Source organism: Lithobates pipiens, unplaced genomic scaffold (assembly GCF_037356315.1).
Source record: "Lithobates pipiens isolate NorthernLeopardFrog02 unplaced genomic scaffold, aLitPip1_a1.2 Scaffold_8, whole genome shotgun sequence".
In the NCBI taxonomy this organism is placed as follows: domain Eukaryota; kingdom Metazoa; phylum Chordata; class Amphibia; order Anura; family Ranidae; genus Lithobates; species Lithobates pipiens.
Genome location: NW_027507903.1, coordinates 212263454 through 212289236, shown reverse-complemented (window position 1 = coordinate 212289236; position 25783 = coordinate 212263454). Strand labels below are relative to the sequence as shown.

The window sequence follows — 25783 nt, the reverse complement described above, 5'->3', positions numbered from 1 at the left end:
TGCAGCAAAACACCGGCAGGGGTATACACCCTCCCCAGATTAAGTAATAATGGTTAAGAGATGGTGTTGCGCTCCGACTACATAAATCTAATTAAATTAACATGTGCTCAAATGACAACCAAAACAGTAATAAACTAAAGTGTGGAACTGTATGTTTAAATAAACTCAGACAATGTGCATAAATATTAAAGTGCAATACACCAGGTCACATTGTGCGCTTGACAAAAAACTTGGTATGAGAAATCCTCTATAGATGACAGTGAGATAATATTAAGTATATATCCGAATATATAGATGATATGACAAAAAAAAAAAAAAAAAACCTGAGTGTCGTTATAAAAGTGCAAAACAGATCAAAGAATACACAAAATACTAATAATCCATGTGTAGTGTGTCACGTGTCTGAACAAAAATACTAATAGTCCATAAGCAGTGAAATATGTGTTTGAGCAAAAATTCCAAAAACAAAAATAAGGTGAACTATAGTTATATAGAGAGCATATCCATTTAATGATAAAATGCGTCCATTTGGTGATCAACAAAGCAGTATCCTGCGTGCTCCAAAGGCAGGGGGTGGATTCCACCAGTGCTCCTATCCCTGTAATATCCTCACACTAGGTGCAGTAATTACCTTACCTTACTGCTGTAAGGTAAACAGCATTTCAAAAGTGACGCTTGTTGTCCAATGTAGGTTCAGTAGGTGATGTAATCCTGGACTCTCATTCACCGTGGGCACGTTGTAACATGCAGAGAAAGCAAGGGGAACACTCCAATAGTGAAGTACGTATTCACAATTTATTGGGTATAAAACGAAGGTAAGGTACTCACATTTAGAACAATAATAAAAGCACAACTTAAACGAACGCGTGTCACGTTCGCGCTTCCGGACGTCACTTCCGGTGTCCTTACTGGCCAATTGTGTTCCTACGCGTATCGTCAAATGACTTCATCAGGGAATAACAACTGGGGTAAGGGCGAACGTATAAATAGTGTCAGTAATTAGCAGCCATTTTTGTGAAGTCCATTGTGGCCCCATCTACGGCCATTTTCTCGTGGGCTAATATATATAGAGTAATGGTCAATGGACGTGGCAGTGACAGGAAATGTGCAAGCCTCACTTGCGATTATTTTGGGGAGGGTATTTTTTATTGTAGATTATCATTAACTGTTATAGCCCGCTGGGGAATACCCAGGAAACATTATTCTTATTGGCGCAGCCCCGAAGGTAATAACAGAACAACCCTTCTCATTAGCGTACCTGCGCAATAACGTTCGTTTCTAAAATGACATCTAGCATAAAACAACAAAGAGGAAAAGTATAGGCAATACTGGGCGAATATATTAAAATTGAAAGTGATTAAATACAAACAGAAAAGCTACACTAGTAAAACCATAGTCATAAAATTATTATGTGTAAGAGATATCGATAATTATATAAAATCTTAAGGTGTGTGGTATAGCATGGCCAATAATTGGGAATCAGCTATTGGCGATATAAATTATCAACAGATCCATTTAAAAAGCAGTGATGTCTAGGAGGGAGACAGTGATCTAAAACACACTTACGACTATTTACTAGATCACTAGCAGTGTATAAACTGAGTGATATGGGAAAAAGTTAAAAGTTATAGCTAAAATTGTGTGTATATAAGATCAACAATATATTGGACTAGGATGTAAGAATTCCATGATAACGGCCATCATAGATGGTCCTAACGGGAGTCATAATCGATCTCCAAGAGTAACACTAAAAACATAGACTGATTAAAAAAAGGGGAATAAAATATATATAAAAATAGAATAGAATAAGATAGAATATGTAAAAATATCAGACCACTATGAGGAGAATAGAGACGGGAGAAGCCAAAATTACTATCAGGACGCCTATCAAAATAGGCCTTTTTTAGGGAGAGGTATGGAGACTCACCCACAGAGACGTCCAAACGATACCAGGGACATAAGGAGAAGTCCACCAAGAAGAGAGGAAAGAGGGCCGGAAAAAGATTACAGACAAAGAAGAGACTGAAAGGGGAGGGGATCTTCAACCTGAGTGGGCAGCCCTTATCTCAAGAGGAAATAGGTGTACTCGATAAAGGGCTAAAATACGCTCCCACTAAGAATATGGACAAATTTGAGACGTATCTAGGAGTACAAAAATATGTTAGGACATTAAACATTAAAAAATATCTAGCGAGCAATCCCATCAAAAAACGCATCCAGGTAGCGGATCAGGATGTGACACATAGTGAATTAAGGAATAGATCGGTGTTCAACCCAACGGTCTCCAACAATAAACATGTTGAAGTATTCAAAAAGGTAGTGCTACAAGATCTCAAGGAACTAAAAATCAAGAAGCGTGAGGATCCAAAGTTTATGAAAAACGGGATTAAGAAACTATCAAAGCGGAAAGATATCGTTATCCGACCCGCCGACAAGGGCGGAGGAATTGTCATCCTCTCAAAAGTACAGTACTGCGATAATATGAAGAAGCTACTAGGAGATAACACTACATACACAAAACTAACCAAGAATCCCATGTTTAAATGTAGGAAAGAACTTGAACAGGTAGTTCACCTTGGGCTGAAAAAGGATATCCTGAGCAAAAAAGAAGCCAAATACCTGATTCCAGAGGCATGCAGGACTCCGATTATTTACGCCTTACCAAAAATACACAAGGATAAAATTGATCCCCCGTTTAGGCCCATAGTGAATGGGATTGACTCCCTCACCTCTAGAATGGGGGAATACATAGATAAATTCTTACAACCTGTGGTCACAAAAACCGAAGCCTATCTGAGAGACACGAAGCAGGTACTGCAAATATTAGAAGAACTACCTGAAGAGGAAGGACCCTGGACTATGGCATCAGTTGATGTCTCTTCATTGTACACGGTGATTCAACACTATCAAGCCTGTGAGGCTGTAAAATGGGGCCTAAGAAAGTACAGCACGTTGTCGTGCTCCCAGCGTAAATATTTGGTCAAATGTCTGGACTTTTGCCTTAAAAACAGTTATTTTTGGCATAACCGTGAGTACTTCCATCAAAGAACTGGAGTGGCGATGGGAGCCAAATTTGCTCCCAGTGTGGCATGTTTATTCATGGCCCAATGGGAAGATGAAGCGGTGTATACCAACAGACCCAGAGAACTGGCTATATATAAAAGGTATATAGACGATATTCTGATACTCTGGAGAGGCGAAACAACCAGCCTAGTTAGATTCTTGGAAGGACTAAATATTAATAACAGAAACATTAAACTATCCTGGGAAGTAAGTACCGGATCAATATCTTTCCTAGATCTAGAAGTGACACAAAATAATAACAAATTATATACAAAGACCCATTTCAAAAATGTCGATAGGAATAGTTACTTGCCAAGAGGTAGCTGCCATCACACCAACTGGCTGTGTAATATTCCTAAGGGTCAATTGATAAGATTACGCAGAAACTGTACAAACACTAAGGACTACCGCCTGCAGGCTGAAAAGATAGGCCAGAGGTTCATAAATAAGGGATATGACAATGAAGACATTAGAAAGAAAATTACAGAAGTCGAAAATATGGATCGAACCACTCTAATTAGAGATAAAACCACCCCGGCACGAGGGATGGATGGGATACCGCTTATATTAAACTACAACGCTCAACACAAGAAATTTGAAAAGATTATCAGAAAACACTGGCACATCCTACGCTTAGATGTACACTTACAGGAATTGTTGCCTGAATACCCGAAATTTGTGTACAAAAAGGCAAAAACTTTAAGGGACAAGATAGTCAAGAACGTCCCCGACCCCCCACCCACAGGCCTGACTTTCTTCACTGGTAAAGGGTTCTTCCCATGTAAAAGGTGCTTTTCATGCTTAAAAACAAAACGCCCAGCTGAAAAGAAATTTAATTTTACGTCTACAAGCACTGGGAACACGTACGAAATAAAAGATTTCGTATGCTGTAATACCGAGGGAGCGGTGTACGTGTTGCAATGCAGTTGTGGCTTGCAATACGTAGGCCGCACCAAAAGACCTTTAAGGGTACGAATAAAAGAGCATGTTAAAAACATCATTAATGGCTTCGACAAGCACAGCGTTTCCAGGCACTTTTGCACACACCATAACAAGGACCCTACCCAGCTTATGTTTTGGGGTATCGAACCCTACAAAAGACATTGGAGAGGGAGCCATAAGGTCAGAACACTAAGTCAGGCAGAGTCTAGATGGATTTTCACTTTAGACACTTTTGCGCCCCAGGGACTCAATATTGATTTTGACCTTAATTGTTTTATTAGTGATTTTTGACTACATTATTTATAAGCTTCTTTTGTCAGGATGTTTTTAAAATTACTATTATGTGAATTTTGGATCTCTTTTCCGGTGTCCTCTCCTAAATTGAGAGTGATTCTGACATTTTGATATATTTTATCTTATCCTATTCTATTTTTATATATATTCTATTCCCCCTTTTTTTTTTTTAATCAGTCTCTGTTTTTAGTGTTACTCTTGGAGATCGATTATGACTACCGCTCATACTAAACTACAACGCTCATATCAGAGTGATTCTGATATTTTTACATATTCTATCTTATTCTATTCTATTTTTATATATATTTTATTCCCCTTTTTTTAATCAGTCTATGTTTTTAGTGTTACTCTTGGAGATCGATTATGACTCCCGTTAGGACCATCTATGATGGCCGTTATCATGGAATTCTTACATCCTAGTCCAATATATTGTTGATCTTATATACACACAATTTTAGCTATAACTTTTAACTTTTTCCCATATCACTCAGTTTATACACTGCTAGTGATCTAGTAAATAGTCGTAAGTGTGTTTTAGATCACTGTCTCCCTCCTAGACATCACTGCTTTTTAAATGGATCTGTTGATAATTTATATCGCCAATAGCTGATTCCCAATTATTGGCCATGCTATACCACACACCTTAAGATTTTATATAATTATCGATATCTCTTACACATAATAATTTTATGACTATGGTTTTACTAGTGTAGCTTTTCTGTTTGTATTTAATCACTTTCAATTTTAATATATTCGCCCAGTATTGCCTATACTTTTCCTCTTTGTTGTTTTATGCTAGATGTCATTTTAGAAACGAACGTTATTGCGCAGGTACGCTAATGAGAAGGGTTGTTCTGTTATTACCTTCGGGGCTGCGCCAATAAGAATAATGTTTCCTGGGTATTCCCCAGCGGGCTATAACAGTTAATGATAATCTACAATAAAAAATACCCTCCCCAAAATAATCGCAAGTGAGGCTTGCACATTTCCTGTCACTGCCACGTCCATTGACCATTACTCTATATATATTAGCCCACGAGAAAATGGCCGTAGATGGGGCCACAATGGACTTCACAAAAATGGCTGCTAATTACTGACACTATTTATACGTTCGCCCTTACCCCAGTTGTTATTCCCTGATGAAGTCATTTGACGATACGCGTAGGAACACAATTGGCCAGTAAGGACACCGGAAGTGACGTCCGGAAGCGCGAACGTGACACGCGTTCGTTTAAGTTGTGCTTTTATTATTGTTCTAAATGTGAGTACCTTACCTTCGTTTTATACCCAATAAATTGTGAATACGTACTTCACTATTGGAGTGTTCCCCTTGCTTTCTCTGCATGTTACAACGTGCCCACGGTGAATGAGAGTCCAGGATTACATCACCTACTGAACCTACATTGGACAACAAGCGTCACTTTTGAAATGCTGTTTACCTTACAGCAGTAAGGTAAGGTAATTACTGCACCTAGTGTGAGGATATTACAGGGATAGGAGCACTGGTGGAATCCACCCCCTGCCTTTGGAGCACGCAGGATACTGCTTTGTTGATCACCAAATGGACGCATTTTATCATTAAATGGATATGCTCTCTATATAACTATAGTTCACCTTATTTTTGTTTTTGGAATTTTTGCTCAAACACATATTTCACTGCTTATGGACTATTAGTATTTTTGTTCAGACACGTGACACACTACACATGGATTATTAGTATTTTGTGTATTCTTTGATCTGTTTTGCACTTTTATAACGACACTCAGGTTTTTTTTTTTGTCATATCATCTATATATTCGGATATATACTTAATATTATCTCACTGTCATCTATAGAGGATTTCTCATACCAAGTTTTTTGTCAAGCGCACAATGTGACCTGGTGTATTGCACTTTAATATTTATGCACATTGTCTGAGTTTATTTAAACATACAGTTCCACACTTTAGTTTATTACTGTTTTGGTTGTCATTTGAGCACATGTTAATTTAATTAGATTTATGTAGTCGGAGCGCAACACCATCTCTTAACCATTATTACTTAATCTGGGGAGGGTGTATACCCCTGCCGGTGTTTTGCTGCAACCCCACTAGTTTTAGGACACATTGGTAGGCGCGAGAATACTTTTACTCTCATCAGTGATGGTGAATGGTCTATGAGAAATGGTGGTTTGTAGACCCCATACACACTATTAGATTTTCTGCAGATTTTTGTCTTCAGGTTTAACAAAACCATGTAGTACAAGGGTCTACCTTATTGCATACAAATTCATACTCTTAAGGTTTGACCACATATTACATGGTTTTGGTAAATTTGAGGACAAAAATCTGCCTAAGGCCGCGTACACACGGGCGGATTGTCTGGCCAACTAAGTTCGTCAGACAATCCGACAGACAGTCTGTCCAAATTTTGAATGAACGGACTTGACCACACACGATGAGCAGACAGTCCGCTGAAAGCGTGCGTGATGACGTGTACAGCACGTATGACGGGACTAGAAAAACGACGTCCTATACACTGCAATGCAACCTTCGGCCGTGTAAATCCTTTCTGAGCATGCGCGATACTTAGTTCGTCCAACTTGCCTACACACGAGCGGACTGTCCGCTGAAACCAAGTTTGGACGGACAAAACCAAGTTTGAACGGACTGTATTACGGAAATTCCGTAAGACTTTGTTCGTCAGACAGTCCGCTGAAAAAGTCCGCTGAAGCCCACACACGAGCGGATTGTCCGCTGAAACACGGTTCAGCGGACTAAGTTGGACAGACAATCCGCCCGTGTGTACGCGGCCTTAGGCTTCGTACACACGATCGGATTGTTGGCCAACAGAGTATCAGACTTTTTTCCGAAGGGTGTATGCCAGGAACCTGATTTGCATACTAGTGATGTATTACGTGGGATTTCAGCCCTTGAGCACCACTCTTTGGGCACCTTCTGCTAATATCGTGTTTGGTGAGCATTGATTCCGAGCATGCGTGTTTGTACTTTGGACTTTTGTGTGATGGACTTGTGTACACATGATACAAAAATCTGACAACAGACCATTGTCTGCTGAAAATGTACTAGCCTGTCATCCAACATTTGTTGGCGGAAAGTTGGACAACAATTGTCTGAAGAAGCATACTAATGGTTGGATTTTAAGCAAACAGTCTGTCATCACACAATTCCCTGCTGAAAATCTGATCGTGTGTACAAGGCTTTAAACCCCATACACATGATACAACTTTACAAACAAATTGAAATGGTTAAGGTTTGACCTCATATTATATGGTTTTGGTAAATCTGAAGACAAAAATATGCAGAAAATCGAATGTGTGTATGGCGCCTTAAGCCTTGTACACACGATCAGATTGTTGACTAACAACGCGTCAGACTTTTGTCCAAAGGGCGTGTGCCGTGAACTTGTCTTGCATACAAACGATAAACAATTGTTGGCCAATCACTCCAGAGCAAAGGCGTTACTTGGCGACGGGGAGAAGTCTCCAGGATCTCAAGTTTACCACTGGCATCTCCCCCCAGGCTCTGGGTCTAATTATTCCAGACACTTGCTCAGCCATTATTCAAGTATTGCGGAAGGACTATATTTGGGTAAGTTTTTCCCTTTAACCGCTTCAGCTCCAGAAGATTTTACCCCCTTCTTGACCAGAGCACTTTTTGCGATTTGGCACTGCGTCGCTTTAACTGACAATTGCGCGGTCGTGCAACGTGGATCCCAAACAAAATTGACGTCCCTTTTTTTCCCACAAATAGAGCTTTCTTTTGGTGGTATTTTATCACACCTGCGTTTTTAAATTTATAAACAAAAAAAGAGTGACAATTTTGAAAAAGACATTATTTTTTACATTTTGCTATAATAAATATCCCCCAAAAATATATAAAAAAAATAGTTTACCCTCAGTTTAGGCCAATACTTATTCTTCTACACATTTTTGGTAAAAAAAAATGCAATAATCGTTTATTTATTGGTTTGCGCAAAAGTTATAACGTTTACAAAATAGGGGATAGTTTTATGTCATTTTTATTCATCTTTTTTTTTCTCTTATATTCACCGACTGACACAGCTCCTCTCTTAGCCATTGGGTTGTTATGCCCTATTACTAGGAGATACTAGGCAATAGTTGTTATACAACACTCAGAACTCTTAGTTCCGCCGAGGGGGCTGTGCCATTGGGCAACAACCCCCCAGCCTGCCATGCAGTCATCAGTTTTATTTTGCCTAGTGAAGGAGAAGGACCTAGGAAAACTGCGTGCCCATCGGTCCGTGCTTTTTTCCACAGAAGTGTGACTTTTTGCGCTAGATGATTGATCCTGTGATGTACTATCAACAGCCAGCTGGGTGACAGGCTGAATACTCGTGCGTGCGTGTGCAGGCCGCAGTTACGCGCTAGGCAGACCACGACGAAATCTCAGCTCCATAGATGGTCGGTGAGCTTTTATGCTCCGTGGCATACATATGACGGGGCTACTGATGTCTATGTCACAGTATGCTGGGCCAGCAGCCACCCTGTACTAATCAGTGAGTGGGTCTGTGATGGAATGTCTCTCAGCTCTTCAGGACTGGTAAGTACAGCTCTCCCTGCCTTGGCGGGGCTGAGCAGCTGGGCATTCCCTGGGAGGTCTATTCGGGGTCCCTCACCTCCCTCACTTCTCTCCCTGTCCCTATGTTCCCTCCCCCCTCCTGTGGGGGATGCTGCATGTGGCTGCTGAGCGGTGTGTGTGTATCTATGCAGGGGCTCTCCGGGGGGCTTTCACCCGGGGGGGGGGGGGGTGTTGCGCTGGCTAGCTGTGTCCTGGTTTCTGTTCTTCATGCCCCTGGAAGGTGTCTGTGAGGCCATGCTGATGTTATGCACAGTCCCTGTCTGGGTCCGTGCACGACAAAGCGGTTGTTGGAGCACTTATCACAGCTGTGCGTGATGCCCTAAAGATTCAGAAGCCAGCAGATCCCTCTGCTGATTTGGTTCCCACAAGCCAGCACATTCACCTGAGGTGTTCCCGTATCTGACTTACCTGCAATGGACCTTTTAGGTCCCCAAATCCATAGCGGTGTGTTACCCTTTTGAGGAAAGCCTTCTCAAGAAGTGGTCGGCTCCTCCGGTCGTGGACCCTCCAGTATCCAGGTTAAATAAAGTAACCACGATCCCGGTAGAGGGGAGTCCTGCATTTAAGGATCCCACCGACAGGAAGGCCAAGGCAGTGTCTCGTTCCTTGTTTACGATTGTGGGGTCCGCCGTGCGACCAGTACTGGCGTCCGCACTTGTGTCGCACACACTGAGTGGGCAAAACTGTTGCACTGCGAATTGGGAGAGCAACAGGCTTCTCCTGTCTGCGTGGAACTAGCAGACCAACTAGTACAAGGCCTTAAGTATGTTTGTGACGTGGCCCTGGATACTCTTCCTCTGTTATCCAGGGCTTCAGTGTCAGCAGTGTCTTCCATTCCTTGGCGACTGGCTCTTGGAGCCTCTTTGGATGACATTATTAAAAATGCCACTGGTGGTAAGAATACCCTACTCCTACTCCCCTGCGAACAAAAGTGCTACCACATGAAGGTTTGTCCTCACCCATGTCTCGGGTGGGGGGTCGCCTTCTGGAGTTTGCAGCCCGGAGGTCCTCTCGACTATCCGACCAATGGGTCTGCGATCTGATTTCCTCCGGCTACAAGATAGAGTTTCTCTCTTGGCCGCAAAACAGATTCTTCCCCTCCAGCAAACCAGTAACCCCGACTCTCCAGGAGGCACTCTTGGGGGCAGTGAGGGACCTGCTGAGTCACGGGGTGGCTGTACTGATTCCGGAATTGGAACGTTTCCAGGGATTCTACTCAAATCTGTTTGTAGTTCCCAAGAAGGAAGGGGTACGTCGAATCTTGGACCTAAATGCCCTCAATCACTTTGTGAAAGTGCAGAGGTTCAGAATGGAATCAGTTCGCTCAGTAGTCGCTGCACTCCATCAAGGGGACTCCCGTACCTGCACATACCCTTATGCCTTCAGCATCAAAAGTTTCTGCAATTTGCAGGGGGGGAAGCCCACTACCAGTTTGTGGCTCTCCCTTTTGGTCTGGCATCAGCCCCCCGAGTCTTTACCAAGGTATTGGCTCCAGTTTTGGCGTTGCTGTGGCAATGTGGGATCGCGATCATGGGATACCTAGACAATCTCCTCCTGAGGGCATCTTCTGCCTCAGAATTAGAGGAGGATGTGGCGATCACCATGCAGACCCTGCAAGAATTTGGTTGGCTGTTGAACCTTAAGAAGTTGGTGATTGTACAGACCCAGCATCTGGAGTACTTGGGCTTGCTGCTGGACTTTAGGGAAGCGAGAGTGTTCTCCCTTCAGACAAACTGCAGACTCTCAGATCCGTGGTAAAAATGAACCGCAAGTGGCCATCGCTCCCCTTCTGCATGGGAGTACTGGGGCTCATGGTAGCCTCCTTCGAAGCAGTACCATGTGCCCAGTTCCACACCAGAGTCCTGCAGAAAGAGATTTTGACAAAATGGGACAAATCTCAGTTCTCCCTGGATCGACAGATCCAGGTGAGCCAGTCAGTCAAAGATTCACTGATCTGCTGGCTGAGGTCCCCGGTGATTCAGTCTGGGAAGTCGTTCCTACCTCTGAAGTGGACAGTGTTAACAAAACAGACGCCAGCCTATCTGGCTGGGGTGGAGTGATGGGGGTTCAATCGGTTCAGGGCCTCTGGTCGGCGGAAGAATCCAAGTTGCCGATCAATCTGCTCGAGCTAAGAGCGATCAGGCTGTGCCTCTCCACATGGTCGACCCAAAACTATCCAAACCACCAGAGTATAAACTCAAATCTCGCACCTTTCCTTCCTTACAGGGTAATCCTAATGTATGGGCAGTCACATGCCAAGTCACCAAAGAAATTTCTGAAACCAGGTGGAAAAGTCCACCTAGTTCCAATCTAACTCCATGTCAGGTAGATGCATTAAGGTCCTTACACCAAAACTCTAACATAATTATTAAATAAAGGGGAGAACTTGGTAATTATAAATACCCAACAGTATGAAAGCATGGTCCAGAACATTTTATGTAATCAAGATTGGTATAGAAAGGTATCCCCTAGTCATCTTACTTTAACGTCTACTAGATATTCACATCTGATTGGATCAGCATACCGGTCTGGATTAATTACTAAGAAGACGTGGCAATTTCTTAATGTTACCTCACCACGTACACTGACCCTATATGTGCTTCCTAAGATACATAAGAATTCTACCAAACCCCCAGGTCGCCCTATTGTTTCGGGGAATGGATCTCTAACAGAAAAAGCCAGCCAATTGGTAGATGATTTTTTTAAGGCCACATGTGGAGGGGTTGGCATCATATCTGCAGGACACAAGGGATTTACTCAGGGCCCTGGATGGGGTTGATATCCAGAAAGGGTCCTGGCTGGTTTCTTTGGATGTTGAGGCCCTCTACAACTCCATCCCCCATGCTTGGGGATTAGCAGTTGTGGAGGGCTTCATCAGGGAGAGTAGTGATGTTTCAGACCAGTACAATACATTCATTCTTGACTTGTTGAGATTTATTTTGACAAATAACATTTTTCTGTTTGGCAATTCCCACTTCCTCCAGGTGCAGGGTGTGGCTATGGGGACCAAATGTGCGCCTTCATATGCCAACCTGTACCTGGGGGGTACAGGTTGCAGGTTGCGACCTGTTTTATCAGGATGATATGCAGATTTTCATGGAATCCTTGCCGTTATGGCGACGATTCATAGATGACATTTTCTTTATTTGGTCTGGTTCGAAAGAATCCCTTATTGATTTTCTTGAAAGTTTAAAAACTAACAGTTACAATTTGAAGTTTACGTATGAGTTTAGTCAGTCTAGACTAACGTTTTTGGACGTTCAGATCTTTGTCAATGAAGACGGTAGCATTGGCACTACTCTCTATCATAAACCTTCACCAGGAAATACGCTTCTACATGCAACTTCATCACATCCTGCACCACTAGTTTCAAGCGTGCAGTATGGACAGTACCTACGGTTGAAGCGAAATTGTAGCTCTACTGAGGATTTTGATAAAGAAGCTCGTGCACTGTATCTACGGCTATTGCAGCGGGGATACAGTCGCACCAGCCTTAAAAAAGCTTATTGCATAGCTAAAAATCAGCAGAGACACACTTTACTACATAAATCAAAAAACAGAAATAAATATGAATGGGGATCTGGAGTCAGACTGGTTACAACTTTCTCGGGACAACATAAACAGGTGCGAGACATCCTGACCAAATATTGGCACCTCCTCCTATGGGATGATAAAGTTGCAAAACATCTTAAGCCTTACCCAGAGATCACCTTCAGACGGTCCAAATCTCTGAAGGATAAGCTAGTCCAAAGCCATTATACCCCACCTGGGGGGGGTCTCCATGAATCGAATAAAGGTACGCGACCGTGTCACAGGTGTAGCTTTTGTAGATACATCTATGCGGCTCGCTCTATTACCTTACCCAATGGTCGTATTCATAAACCCAATTTTTCTGTCAATTGACAGTCCATTGGCATTGTGTATATAATGCAATGCGAATGTGACGCTTTTTACATCGGCAAAACAAAAAGACAGTTTTTCTGCAGGATTAGAGACCACGTCTCCCTTATTCTCAAAAAATGCATGGAAACTCCAATCAGTCGCCATGTTGGCATGAATCATAATTTTGACAGCAGTAAGATGCATTTTTTTGCGTTAGAACATGTTCCACCTGGTCCGAGAGGGGATGATTATGATAAGATCCTCCTGCAACAGGAAACCAGGTGGATTTATGAATTAACTGCATTACAATATCCTGGACTTAACGATGCTCTAAGTTACAAGTGTTTTCTGAAATTTTTATTACCAATTATTTTTTTTTTCCTTATTTGTCCAAATTCGATCTCGATGCTTCTAAACCTATATGGTGAATTTGGTTGATGTAACTATAGCCCGGTCTGTGGAGGTGGTGGTTATCGGTTCGGATTCCTTCTTGGGTAGGTCATACGAATGCCCAGGGCATTCTATTCGTGAATATTTAATCAGCCATTTCATGCATATTATGCCTATCTTTTGGGAAGAGGGGATCTTTAGAGAGGGGGGCATGGGCATCTATCCCTATTTAGCATTGGCTCTTTCCTTTGGTTGAAGAGTTTCTCAGTGGAATTTATACAGAGAGTGGGGGTGCCTCAGAGGTGAGTGTTTTTCCTCCGTGCATGGATTCCCACATCTTGGTTGATGGCGCCTTTATATAGGTGTTCACGATTTGCTTCCTTGTTCCCGTCTACTCATCTTACCCTTGCAGGTAAGGCGCATGCGCGTGGTTAGGTTGTGATGATATTCACACCACTTCCGGGGTTTGGTTATCCCTGTTGATGGATGACTGATGTGCATGCGCGCTACCATATCTGGACACCATGCACGCCATCTTGGTGTGTCCATCAGACTCTTCCGGGTGACTGCTGTGACCCGATGGGAACAGGGCATGCGCACCAACATGGACAGACACACCGGGCGCCATCTTTATATATCCTCATATATCCATATTTGCCCTTTTATATATCCTCATATATCCATATTTGCCCTTTCCTCCCCGTGTATGGCATCCCCCTCTCCTGCGTACGTCCGCAACCCGGCGGCGACGTCAGAATATAAGAGAAAATAGGATTTTTTGTACTCACCGTAAAATCCTTTTCTCTGTAATTCACCGACCGACACAGCACCCGCTCCTCCTTTTTCTCTTTACGTTATACTGCTTGTTGATGTACTGATGTACTGATGACTGCATGGCAGGCTGGGGGGTTGTTGCCCAAGAGACCGCCCCCTGGGCAGAACTAAGAGTTCTGAGTGTTGTATTACAACTAATGCTTAGTATCTCCTAGTAATAGGGCATAATGCCCTAACAGAGGAGCTGTGTCGGTCCGTGAATTACAGAGAAAGGGATTTTTTGGTGAGTACAAAAAAATCCTATTTTTACTAGTAATGGCGGCAATCTGCGATTTTTATCATGACTGCGACATTATGATGGACACATCGGACATTTTTGACACATTTGTCATTTATACAGAAATCAGTGCTATACAAATGCACTGATTCCTGTGTAAATTACACTGGCAGTGAATGGGGTTAACCACTAGGGGGAAGGGTAAGGGTTAAGTGTGTCCTGGGGTGTGTTTCTAACCATTGGGGAGGGTGACATGTCACTGATCTGTGCTCCCGATCACAGGGAGCAGAGATCAGTGACACTGTCACTAGGCAGAACAGGGGAGATGCTTGTTTACATTAGCACCCCGTTCTTCCTCCCAATCTGGGAGAACACTTGATGAAGCCATTTCCTATGAGGAACCTCACCCCAGAGCAGAGAATCTTCAATTACAGACTCTCTTGTGCCAGAAGAGTGGTTAAAAACTGCCTTTGGCATCCTATCGAGTCGTTTCCCACTGTTTTTGACTCCAGTCAACCATGGCACTCTGCAAGTTTTAAGGAGGAATGTGACTAGCTACCTTGCCTCACTGCCAGGTGACATGGAACCTGCAGTGGCAGGCCCAACTGAAGAGGCTGCAGCTTGGTCGTCTGTGGGCGTGCTGATGGCTCTTGAAATTTTTAAGGCCCCACCTCCACAGCCACCCCACCCACCACAGAAGCATGGCGATACCTGCCACAAGACCTCCAACAAGCCTGCTGGACTGGGGATTTTCAGCCCTTCGTCAATTACTAATTTCCTTTTTTTTTTTTTGGAATAATGATTGTATTTGTTATATTTTCTATATTTTTGTATGCATAGAATGCACTCTTTATATTTGGATGGCAGATAGCATTTCCGATTTGCTTTTTTTTTTCTTTTTTTAATGCACGATAAAAAAAATATTGTGTAGAATATTGCCAGTGTCATTTACACAGGAATCACTGCATTTATATAGCAGTGATTGCGGTATAAATGACAATGGTCCCAAAAATGTGTCAAAAATGTCCGATGTGTCGCTGCCATTACTAGTAAAAAAAAAAATATTAATAAAAATGCCATAAAACTATCCCCTATTTTGTAAACGCTATAACTTTTGCACAAACCAATCAATAATAGCTTATTGCAATTTTTTTTTACCAAAAATATGTAGAAGAATACGTATCGTCCTAAACTGAGGGAAAAAAATGTTTTTTTATATATTTTTGGGGGGTATTTATTATAACAAAAAGTAAAAAATAATGTGTTTTTTTCAAAATTGTCGCTCTATTTTTGTTTATAGCGCAAAAAATAAAAACCGCAGAGGTGATCAAATACCACCAAAAGAAAGCTCTATTTGTGGGAAAAAAAGGACGTCAATTGTGTTTGGGAGCCACGTCGCACGACCACGCAATTGTCAGTTAAAACCACGCAGTGCCGAATCGCAAAAAGTGGTCTGGTCTTTGACCAGCAAAATGGTCCGGTCTGTAAGTGGTTAAAGAACAAGACAATGTGCGCTGCATTTCGAGACTGCATAATTTGCTGCATTTTCTCCACTACGAACGCTAGTTTACAAGACCGACCGCTTGCGACTAGTCCTTGCTTCCAAGCATGCATGTTTGTACTTTGGACTTTTGTGTTACGGATTTGTGTACAGACGATAGGAAAATCTGACAACAGACCATTGTCCACTGAAAATTTACTAGCCTGCCATCCAACATTTGTTTGCGGAAAGTTGGACAACAATTGTCTTATAGCGTGTACTAACGGTTGGATTTTAAGCAAACAGTCTCTCATCACACAATTCCCGGATGAACATCCGATCGTGTGCTCGAGGCTTTAGTCGTAATTCTAAGCATCGAGAACTTTGAGTAAAGTCATTAATGCAATAAGGCTGTGAAAGTTACCTCTCTATTTGTATATTGAACTGATTTTTGGTTAATTGGCCTTAATTGGCCTTGTTATTATTTTTGTAGTGCTATTTTGTAGTGCTAAATCTTTTGTACTAGTACTATGGAAATGTATGGCTATCAAAGTGCATTGTATTGTGTTTTTTTTATTGTTTATTTACTTTTGTGGTTTGTTGTAAAATTGTAAAACCTTGACTAAAATGTTATCTGGAAAAAAAAGGAAGCTTAAAAAAAACGAATGCAGCCACCACATTACCCGCTTTCCGACCAGCTGGTGCCATTATACTGTGAATCGCTGTAGCTGTACATCGGCTCGGGAACAAGCTTTTCTGGGCGCGTGCCCGCCACCGGAAGCATGCACTCCCATTGGCCAGCGGGGGAGCCAGTCAGCAGGTCCGGCGGACTCGATGTCCTCTGGCCACGCACGATTGTTCCCCGCAGTGACAGAATGGGGATCTGCCTGTGTAAACCAGGCAGATCTCCATTCTGATGGGGGAGATCACGGATCCTGTCATTCTTCTAAGCAGGAAGACGGATCTGTGTTTTTCCCCAGTCACACAGTCCCCCATACAGTTAGAAAACACCTGCAGGGAACACATTTAACCCCTTGATCGCCTCTGATATTAACCCCTTCCCTGCCAGTGTCATTAGTACAAAACAGTGCATATTTTTAGCACTGATTCTGTAATAATGTCATTGGTTCCCCAAAAAAGTATCTAAAATGTTAGTTTGGTGTCCGATCTGTCCACCGTAATGTCGCAGTCCTACTAAAGATCACTGATCACCGCCATTGCTAGTAAAAAATAAATAAATAATAAAAATGCCATAAATCTATACCCTATTTTGTAGATGCGCTAACTTTTGTGCAAACCAATCAATATACACTTAGTGTGATTTTTTTTTTTTATTTCTATTTTTAGTTTTTTTTTACCAAAAATATGTAGCAGAATACATATCTAAACTAAACCTAAACTGATCAATACATTATTTTTTAATTTTTTTTTTTTTTTTTTTAGAAATGGCACAAAATAGCAATAGAAATAGAACAAAAATAAAAACACAGAGGTGATAAAATACCACCAAAAGAAAGCTCTATTTGCGGGGAAAAAAAATACATCAATTTTGTTTGGGTGCAGCGTTGCACGACTGCGCAGTTGTCAGTTAAATTGATGTAGTACTGTATCACAAAAAATGGCCTGATCAGGAAGTGGGTAAATCTTTCCAGGGCTGAAGTGGTTAAAGAATCGGTAAGCTGCAATATAATACATGTTTGTTTGTGTTTTGGGTTTAATTTTAATGCTGCTGAACCACTTGCTGACCATGCTATAGCTGAATGACGGCTACAGTATGGCCAGCTAGTTCAGGGAGACCTTCATATGATGACTTCCCGTGATCGATGCCTGCTCTATGATCACAGTATCCTCCAGACACTGCTGGTCACAGTTTGAGGTAAAGAGGCAATCAGTGGCTCTTTACCATGTGATCAGATGTGTCTAATCACAGATGTAAACAGAAGCAGGTTATTGGCACTAGTTTCCTCACACTGACAGCATGAGGAGAGAAGAGAGCTTGTGTAAAAGGGACATGTACACTGATAGCAGTCCCAACAGTGCCCACCAGTGCTCCTTATCAGTGTCACCTATCAGTGCCACCTATCAGTGCCCATCAGTGCAGCCTCATCAGTGCCCATCAGTGCCACCTCATCAGTTCCCATCAGTGTCACAAATGTGGAGATAATAAATCTGCCAGAAGTTTTTTTTTCTTCCCATATATAAGGGATTGTGTCGGTTAGTGGGGTTCTATCCTTGAGTGGAAGACTGGACGTGTGTGTGTGACCTATTAGGCTTTTAAATGTCCTAAAATCGATTTTTTAAGAATGATGTTTAATAAACTTTGTAACTAATGTACTTAGTTTAAATTGATATTAAGAAATATCCACCAGAATCAAAAGTGGCCCTGCTTGGGATCCTATAGTTCAAATTGCAGCAGTCTGTGTCAGTCATTCAGATAACTTGATCGTTGTCACTCTACTCTGAACATTTTTGTTGTGTTGTTGAACAAGCCAAATAAAGTACAGATGAATAAACCATCATTGTGGAAAAAATGTCTGTATACCTGAAAATAAAATTTCAGTGCTTAATTTCCATTTAATTGCAGACAATGGATCAGGTAAGCCCCCTCCTAGTTGCATAAACTTCTGCTCAATAGAAAATTGGAATTTCTCTGTTCCTGTAGTCCAGATGCTAGTAGAAAGAAGTCGCTCTGTCTGGACTGCAATAAACAGCACTAATGAACTGGTCAACATATTCTTTGCCCATTAAAGAATTGTCAAATCAATTCTGAATTGTTGCTTTCTCTTTTAGAAAAATGTGAAACTGGAAATTTGGATGTGGAAGATACAAATCAATCTTTCAAGAATAAAGGTGTTCAGACAGATCTAGAAGTTGGTTCTGTTTTGGGGAATAGAAGTGATACCATAATTCAATGTAAGTATTTTAAACTTGTTCTTATATGTACCAAACAGCAACTTACTAACACAGCACAGGTGTGTTACTTGGTAACATTGTTGAAGAAGCATGCTTATTACTTCACCTGTAATTTTTATTCTGGAAAGAGAACTGTGGAGATAGGTCGCTCTTCATGCCTGAGAATAACAGAAGATACACAGAGGTTTGGTTACAGAATTTACAGAGGATAATATAAAGAACATTATGGCAAAATTGAATAAATTAGGTTGTGTGCTGCTCAAATGGAAAATATAATGTGTCTTTCACTTCCTGTCCCATAACCAAACAGGAAGTGAGAGAAAATCCCTGCAAATTAAGGGCATTCTTTGGGGACCCCAGGTCAACAGAACTAGTGTCCCCATTGGAAAATGTCCCCTCTTCTATTTTTCTGGGGAGAACCCAACATTTTCTTTTACTTTTTCTTTCAAGAATAAACTTAAAATAGAAAGGGGGATCTCCTTAATGGGGGCACAGACAGCAATAAAAACTGATAGGTGTTCTAATCCCTCTCTACTTCATCTAAATCTAAAAAAAAGTTTTGCCTTTAGTTATACTTTAAGAATTTTGGAAAGGTCGGTATAGTCACATTTGTAAATTATAGCTATTGTTTTGCTAATACTTAAGTCGGCCATAGGAAGTTCTTTTTTTTTTTAAGCCAACACGTTAAACCCCCCAAAAAAAAGAAGCAGAATCCTCTGTGCACCGAAACAAGGTGGATAGGGGAATCTCCTACTCCCACCAGCCAGGACATTGTATTCTAACAGTGGGACTTGCTGTTGTCAGAATACACTGTTCAGAGGCCAAGAAACATTTTCCAGCGTGTCCTTTTGACAGGAGTCGACTTCTGTAAAGCAGGGACAGGCACACACTGATCAAAATTCAGACAGTCCCTTCTGAAACGGCCGGATTTCAATCAGTGTATGGCCAGCATAATGGCTTACAAATTTTAATATGATGTGCATTTACTATATACATCAATCCATCATCCATCATTGTTTTGTAAAAAAAAAAAAAATTATCATAGGAATTCATTAACTATTATTACATTCTATACCCTTCTTGTTTTGCATTAAAAATATTTCCGGCCAGGGAAGACCGCTTCTGGGTCCATGTGACCTAGTTTAGTGTCTACTGAAGTACCTGGACAACAGTTACATTATTCATAGTCACTCCAGTTTCAGTCACTGAAGCCTGTGACTTTTTCTAAGTTGTTAAAGGTGTTTTGGTGGCTGTCACTTACTTGGTAAAGGCCAAACTGATGAGAGGACACACCTTTACATCTCCTGTCCTGTTCGTCCCCTGAGGTTGAAGACAGGGTAGGACAGGACATGGAGTTGCAAGTGCAGTAGTAAGTAAGCTGAAGAAGATGAACTCTTGCTGGATGTCATCACATGGCTTGCAGAAGCAGGATGCAGGAATGTGGTCAGACAGGCAGAAGTTGGCAGTGGGTAGACAGCAGAGGTATAGGGTTAGATGAGAACATAAATGGAATCCAGGCCAAGGTCAGTATCAGATGGGCAGAAGACGCGCCAAAGGGATAAGCAAGGTGTGGAGTCAAGAAACAAGCCAGAGATCAGGTACCGGAAGAATCGAGGGCAAACTGGGTATATCACATTAACATGCATGGTCTCGTCATGGGTCACAAAAGTTAATGACCACTTGGCAATGATCTTCAGTCATACAGTGCTTTAAAAAGGCCACTGGGCACCAAAGCTTATTCAAACATGCATGCTCATGTGCACGCTCACAGCCTTGTTTTTTTCCCCCAGTTTTGTGGTCCATTCTAGGCGCTTGTTCAGTTCTTTGTGTGTGGTCATGAACAGTGGACAGTGGCTTTCCTCACTAGTGTCCACAATGTACAGTACCCTGCAATTGAGCATTCTTCTGAGATTTAGAATCTTCAACATTCCTGGTAGACTGTGTTGAGTATTAGTAATGTCACTAGTGCTTATGGAAACAGGCCAAATTTAGGGGTCAAGGTAAGAGTTTGACATTTTTGTTTTTATTTGGCCAGTGGTTTTTATATTAATTTTTCATTGGGAATAGCAGAGAGTGAAGTTTCCATGAATGGTCTGCTAAGAAGAATAATACAAAAGAAAATAAAGCTCAACCTGACAGTAGTGGTTGCAACAACTAAGTTTCCTATTGCCTATTGTCTGAAAATACCACTTCCAGGCAACATTCACAAAGGTGAGGGAGGTAAATGTGTAGAAGGAGGTTGGAGAAAATGCCAGGGAGGAGTATCTTGTGGCAGTTAAACAGAGGGCACAATGACCCTGATATCTGTTTTTCAGGAAATAGATAAGATAAGAGAAGTAAGGGGGTCACAGTATCATGTGAGAGAAAGGCAAGTCAAGGACAGAGGTGCAAAAGAAATGGAGACTCATAAAGGGTAAGAAAAAGTGCTTAAAAAAAGTAAGGGGTGAGAAAAAGTTCTCTGTGCTGTGAATAAGTGGGGCAACAGAATTTAGGAACCTTTTGAAAATCAGTCTTACCTTCATCCAGGAAAATAAAAAATCCAATAAAACTATGTATTGCAGTATATGTTGTGTTTACTTTGGGATGAGAGTATGAGGTCCTCTATTTCTCTCATCTCCTCCACTTTGCATATCAAAGAGGGATAGGAGTCCCCCTATTTCAGTGGGATACAGGCTTTGGTGCTTTTGAGAAGGTGTTGGATGACAGATCTGTGTTATGTTTTCATATGAGAGTTGTGTAGGAGAAAGAAGGAAGAACCCTCCAGAAGTGAGTAGTCTCTGGTGCTTTGTTCCTCTGTTATCTGCAGGAGTCACTTCTGAGACGTTTTCCCGACACATAAGATACAATTTGTGACAGGGAGGGAGATAAGCATACATCATGTCTATTCAGAATACAGTCCTGCATGTTCATTTGTTCCTCTGCCTATGTGAAAGGGGGGGGGGGGGGGTTGTCCCTTTCCTTCAATAAGCTCTCTCACAGTGTATAAGGGCTGTAACTGCAGCTCTCCATTGCATTCTCTGTACTTCTCACAGATGCAGAAGTATTTGAACACAATTGTGCTCTTTTAAAGGGTTGTGGACAAGAGAAGACTGCAGATAAGCAAGTAAAACTCATGTAGGGAGATTTCATTTACCTCTGTGTATCATCTGAGGCTAATCAGAAGGGCTGAAGTTTGGGGCAAGACCAGAGCATGTGTAAATGTGTAAATATGGTTCCCCTAATCTATGTTATATTGCCATCTGAGACACTTGGAAACAATTTGGGGAGGACAGTTAGAATTTTGAATATGGTATCTTGGAGTCTGTTAGTGATTGAGGGTTTTAGTGAAAAGTGCAGAAACCCCTGGCTTTGTGCTTAGCTAAAAGATGTCTGTAGATCCAATTCCTATTGTTCCAGGTACATGAGTTGTAGCTTCTCCCCATATCTTCTATGGTTATGCAAACTTGTTGGATCTCTATCCCTATTTCATAGCAGCCATAATTTTTATACATGCAATAATCATGACCAAATAGCCTGAAACAACTGTATGCCGCTTGGGGAAATTGGCTGTGAAATATTAGGATACATTTGCACTAATACACCAGGAGTTCGGGATGTGTATCTGGCCAACAGGGTGTGAAGTAATAATTTACATGGCTCTGCCCACTCTCATGAACAAAGGAATAGTTGAAGTAAAGGCTTTTTGATTGCTTTATTCCCCTTTAACCCTTTTATTCCCTTTTAACCATAACCTACATGCTTTTAATGTCAGGTATTGTGTTTAAATCCCTGTTTTAATACAGAGATGCCTGCATATAGGTTAGATAGGCTAAATTGTTAATTGCCACAGTTGATAAGTTGTCATATTGTTAATTCTCTGATGTTTTGTATTTGTAAGGTTGGCTATGGTGGGTTATGCTTCATTTTCTTATTGTTACTGTAATTGAGGTAGGTGCTTCTTTGTGCACTTAATTTTTTTTCCTAAGGGCTAGTTCACACCACATGCAGTCCAGTGCGTTTTTTTACTGCATTAAAATGTATAGATAGTAGGTTATATGGTTTTCAATGGCATAGTTCACATCAGTGCTTGTAGTTCCAGTGTTTTCCAGTTCCAGAAAAAATGCATGCAGAAAAGCATCTGGAAATTCATCCAGACTGCATTTCTATGGTGCGAACTGGTCCTAAGTGTTTTGTGCACATATAAAGAGAGCAGCATCTATTGATTTATTACATATGATACTTATTAAAGAGGAAGTAAACCCTGATGGGTTTACTTCCTCTTTGTCTCCCTGCAAAGGTAAAGATTAATGGGCTACAATGCATCGCATAGTAGCCCATTATGTGCCACTTACCTGACACAGGAGCCAGTGATGTCACCTCTGTCCCCTGTAGTACGGAGCGTCCATCTTCTTCCGGGTATCGCTGCTCCGGCCACTCACAGCGCCGGAGCAGTGATGACGTCACTCCCACGCATGCACACGGGAGCCGCCACTAACGGCATATTGCAGCGCGATGCTGCTAACGGCGATAGTGCGCCTGCGTGTCGCTGTCTATGGCGCATGTGCCGTAGACAGCTGTGACTGTCTTTTAGTAAATATCTCCTAAACCGTGTAGGTTTAGGAGATATTTCTTGGACCTACAGGTAAGTCTTAATCTAGGCTTACCTGTAGGTCAAAGTGCTTTGTAAGGGTTTACAACCACTTTAAGAAAAGACTTTTGACAAAACTTTCACATTTTTTTTAAATTACATTCGTAAAGTGATTTACAAACTGTAAAAAGGGGGCAGCAGAAATTAAACAAAGATTAGAAAGACAAAGAAAGGATAAAGAAAAGTAAGAGGGGAAATTAGGGCTGCATAGAAAGCTCTTCAAGCGCACGCTTCATCAGCAGCAGAACAATAGCCCCTTTTTATGACATTGTGATTTTCTTTTCTTGGATTCATATACAGTATAGTGCACTTATATATTATACTTGTTTAAATGTGTACACTTCGCGGAAGGTTGGCTGGCCCCAAAATCTAGGTGATTGGTTTTTATGCTTTCTCTTTGTAACAAGTCTCTGGAGTGTTGGTAGAATTATCTGGATATAATGAAGCCCAGATGAGATTTAAAGCTTGGTTCATTTTGGTATGAACTAACATACTACAGCTGTGTTCTTAATTTGTAACTGTATATTACTACAGTGTGATCAAGACAACTTTATAGTGGTTTCCATTATAGAAAAGAGGAGGGTATGGTAAATGTTTTGAATGCACTTTGCTCCCGTACAGTGCCATGCGATTCTGTAAGGTGCGCTGCAATAAAGTGCATCATGTCTTCATTACTAGTTCTAGGTTGCGTTGCACTGTTGATGGGACACATAGGAAACAATTGTTTCCTATGTGTCCTTGTGGTGACAGATGTTTTACAATGCAATAAAACATCTGTCACCATACACTGTGCGAATACAGCCTGTATAATTGTATAGCATTAAATCTGGTGTGGGGAATTTCAAGGCATTTTCATTTTGTGAAACATTATCATGTTGCTGTATATTATGATCAGGGCCGGTGCACCCACTAGGCGGATTAGGCAGCCGCCTAGGGCGCACTGCCGCCTAGGGGCGCAGCCGACCCTTGCCTCCCCCTTTCATCCTCTTCTCCCACCCCCAAGCTCCCGGCAGAGCCACTGACAGGGGACCCGGAGAGCAAGGAGTTCAGTGCGGCGGGCGGGCGGTAGCCTTGCGCTGTGGTGTGCAGCTTCTCCCCTCACCCTCCCAGGATTTCACAATGCTGGAGGGAGAGGGACGTCTGTGTAACAAGGCAGGCAGCCAATAGCGCTTCTCTTCTGAGTGGGAGGGCGTGGCTGCTAAGTTGCTCCGCCTCCCACTAACTCCTTAGCCAATCATATTGTCCAGCCCGCCACATTTGACCAGAAGATGTTGGCCAGAGCAGGGCAGGATGGAGAGGACCTCATCCGACATACCTGAGCATGGTGAAGGTATGAGATAAAAGCTGTCACAATGCTGGCTGCAGACAGGTATCAGTGTTCTCCTTCTCTGGTGCTGTGTGTAGGATATGCAGAGATCACACTGATCGGGATGACTTCCCCTTGTCTTCTCAAGCTGCTTCTTATCTGTGGTTTTATTTACACTGAACACAGGACAGGAGAATGCTGATTAGACTTCTGCAAGACCTGCAATGACTGCTGTTTATATAGATATATGTGTCCATCCATGATTTGTTTGACCTTTTATTTATCTTTGAAGGAATTAGGTTGGTCAGGCTGGGAGCGTCTCAGACCTGTTAACAATTTACTGTCCTCCTTTGCTTGAGAAATTACTGTTAGTTTTTTAGTTTTTTTGGCACATTGTTATATCTTGAAAACTCCTGTTTACACATATTGCAGTGATCAATGTTTTGCCACACTGGTCACTGCTAGCCTAGGAAACGCTTGTACTATGTCCCCAGTCTCTGACCCTCTTCTGTACCCTGTCTGCAGTCTCTGACCCTCTTCTGTACCCTGTCGGCAGTCTCTGACCCTCTCCTGTACCCTGTCGGCAGTCTCTAAACCTCTCCTGTACCCTGTCGGCAGTCTCTGACCCTCTCCTGTACCCTGTCGGCAGTCTCTGACCCTCTCCTGTAGTACGTTTTGCAGTCTGTGACCCTCTCCTGTAGTATTTCTGCAATAAAGGGGGGCTACAGGTAAGTTGGGTGGTGAGGGAAGAGGGCTGTGGGTGCAGTGGGTGGTAAAGCAAGGGAGGCTGCAGGCACAGTAGATGATGAGGAAAGGGGTCCCAGATGCAGTGGGTGGGGATGAAAGGCATGCCTAGGCACAAGTGATGGTTAAGGCGGGCCTGTAAAGAAAAATTTAATGTATAATTCAGGGCAAGGGGCTTCATAATCCAGAGCCCACCAAAATCTTCAGCACCAGGCCCATGATGCTCGTAATCCAGGCTGAACGGTCGCACTTGCAATTGGCCCTGGTGTTCACAGTGAAATAATTAAAACTGACAGATTGTCACACAATACACACTGGGATCTGTGATCAAAGAGTGTGTTGTGCTATTATTTAATGACACTTCACAAAGCCATGCAGGGTATGTTTTTATTTATTTTTTTTTTTTTGGGGGGGGGGGGGGGGGGCGCAAGTAGCTGGTCTTGCCTAGGGTGCAAAATAGTCTAGCACCGGCCCTGATTATGATATATCAT

The 25783-nt window shown here is 42.1% G+C and overlaps 1 protein-coding gene across 5 annotated transcripts in view; it reads left to right on the top strand.

The window, feature by feature from the left end:
• Positions 1–25783, top strand: part of MDFIC (MyoD family inhibitor domain containing) — a 205289-nt gene that overhangs the window by 112442 nt on the left and 67064 nt on the right. For all 5 annotated transcript variants that reach the window (XM_077472104.1, XM_077472101.1, XM_077472103.1 and 2 more), the window contains exon 3: positions 18493–18615. In XM_077472104.1, coding sequence (XP_077328230.1) covers positions 18493–18615 — 123 coding nt within the window. The remainder of the gene's footprint in view (positions 1–18492; positions 18616–25783) is intronic.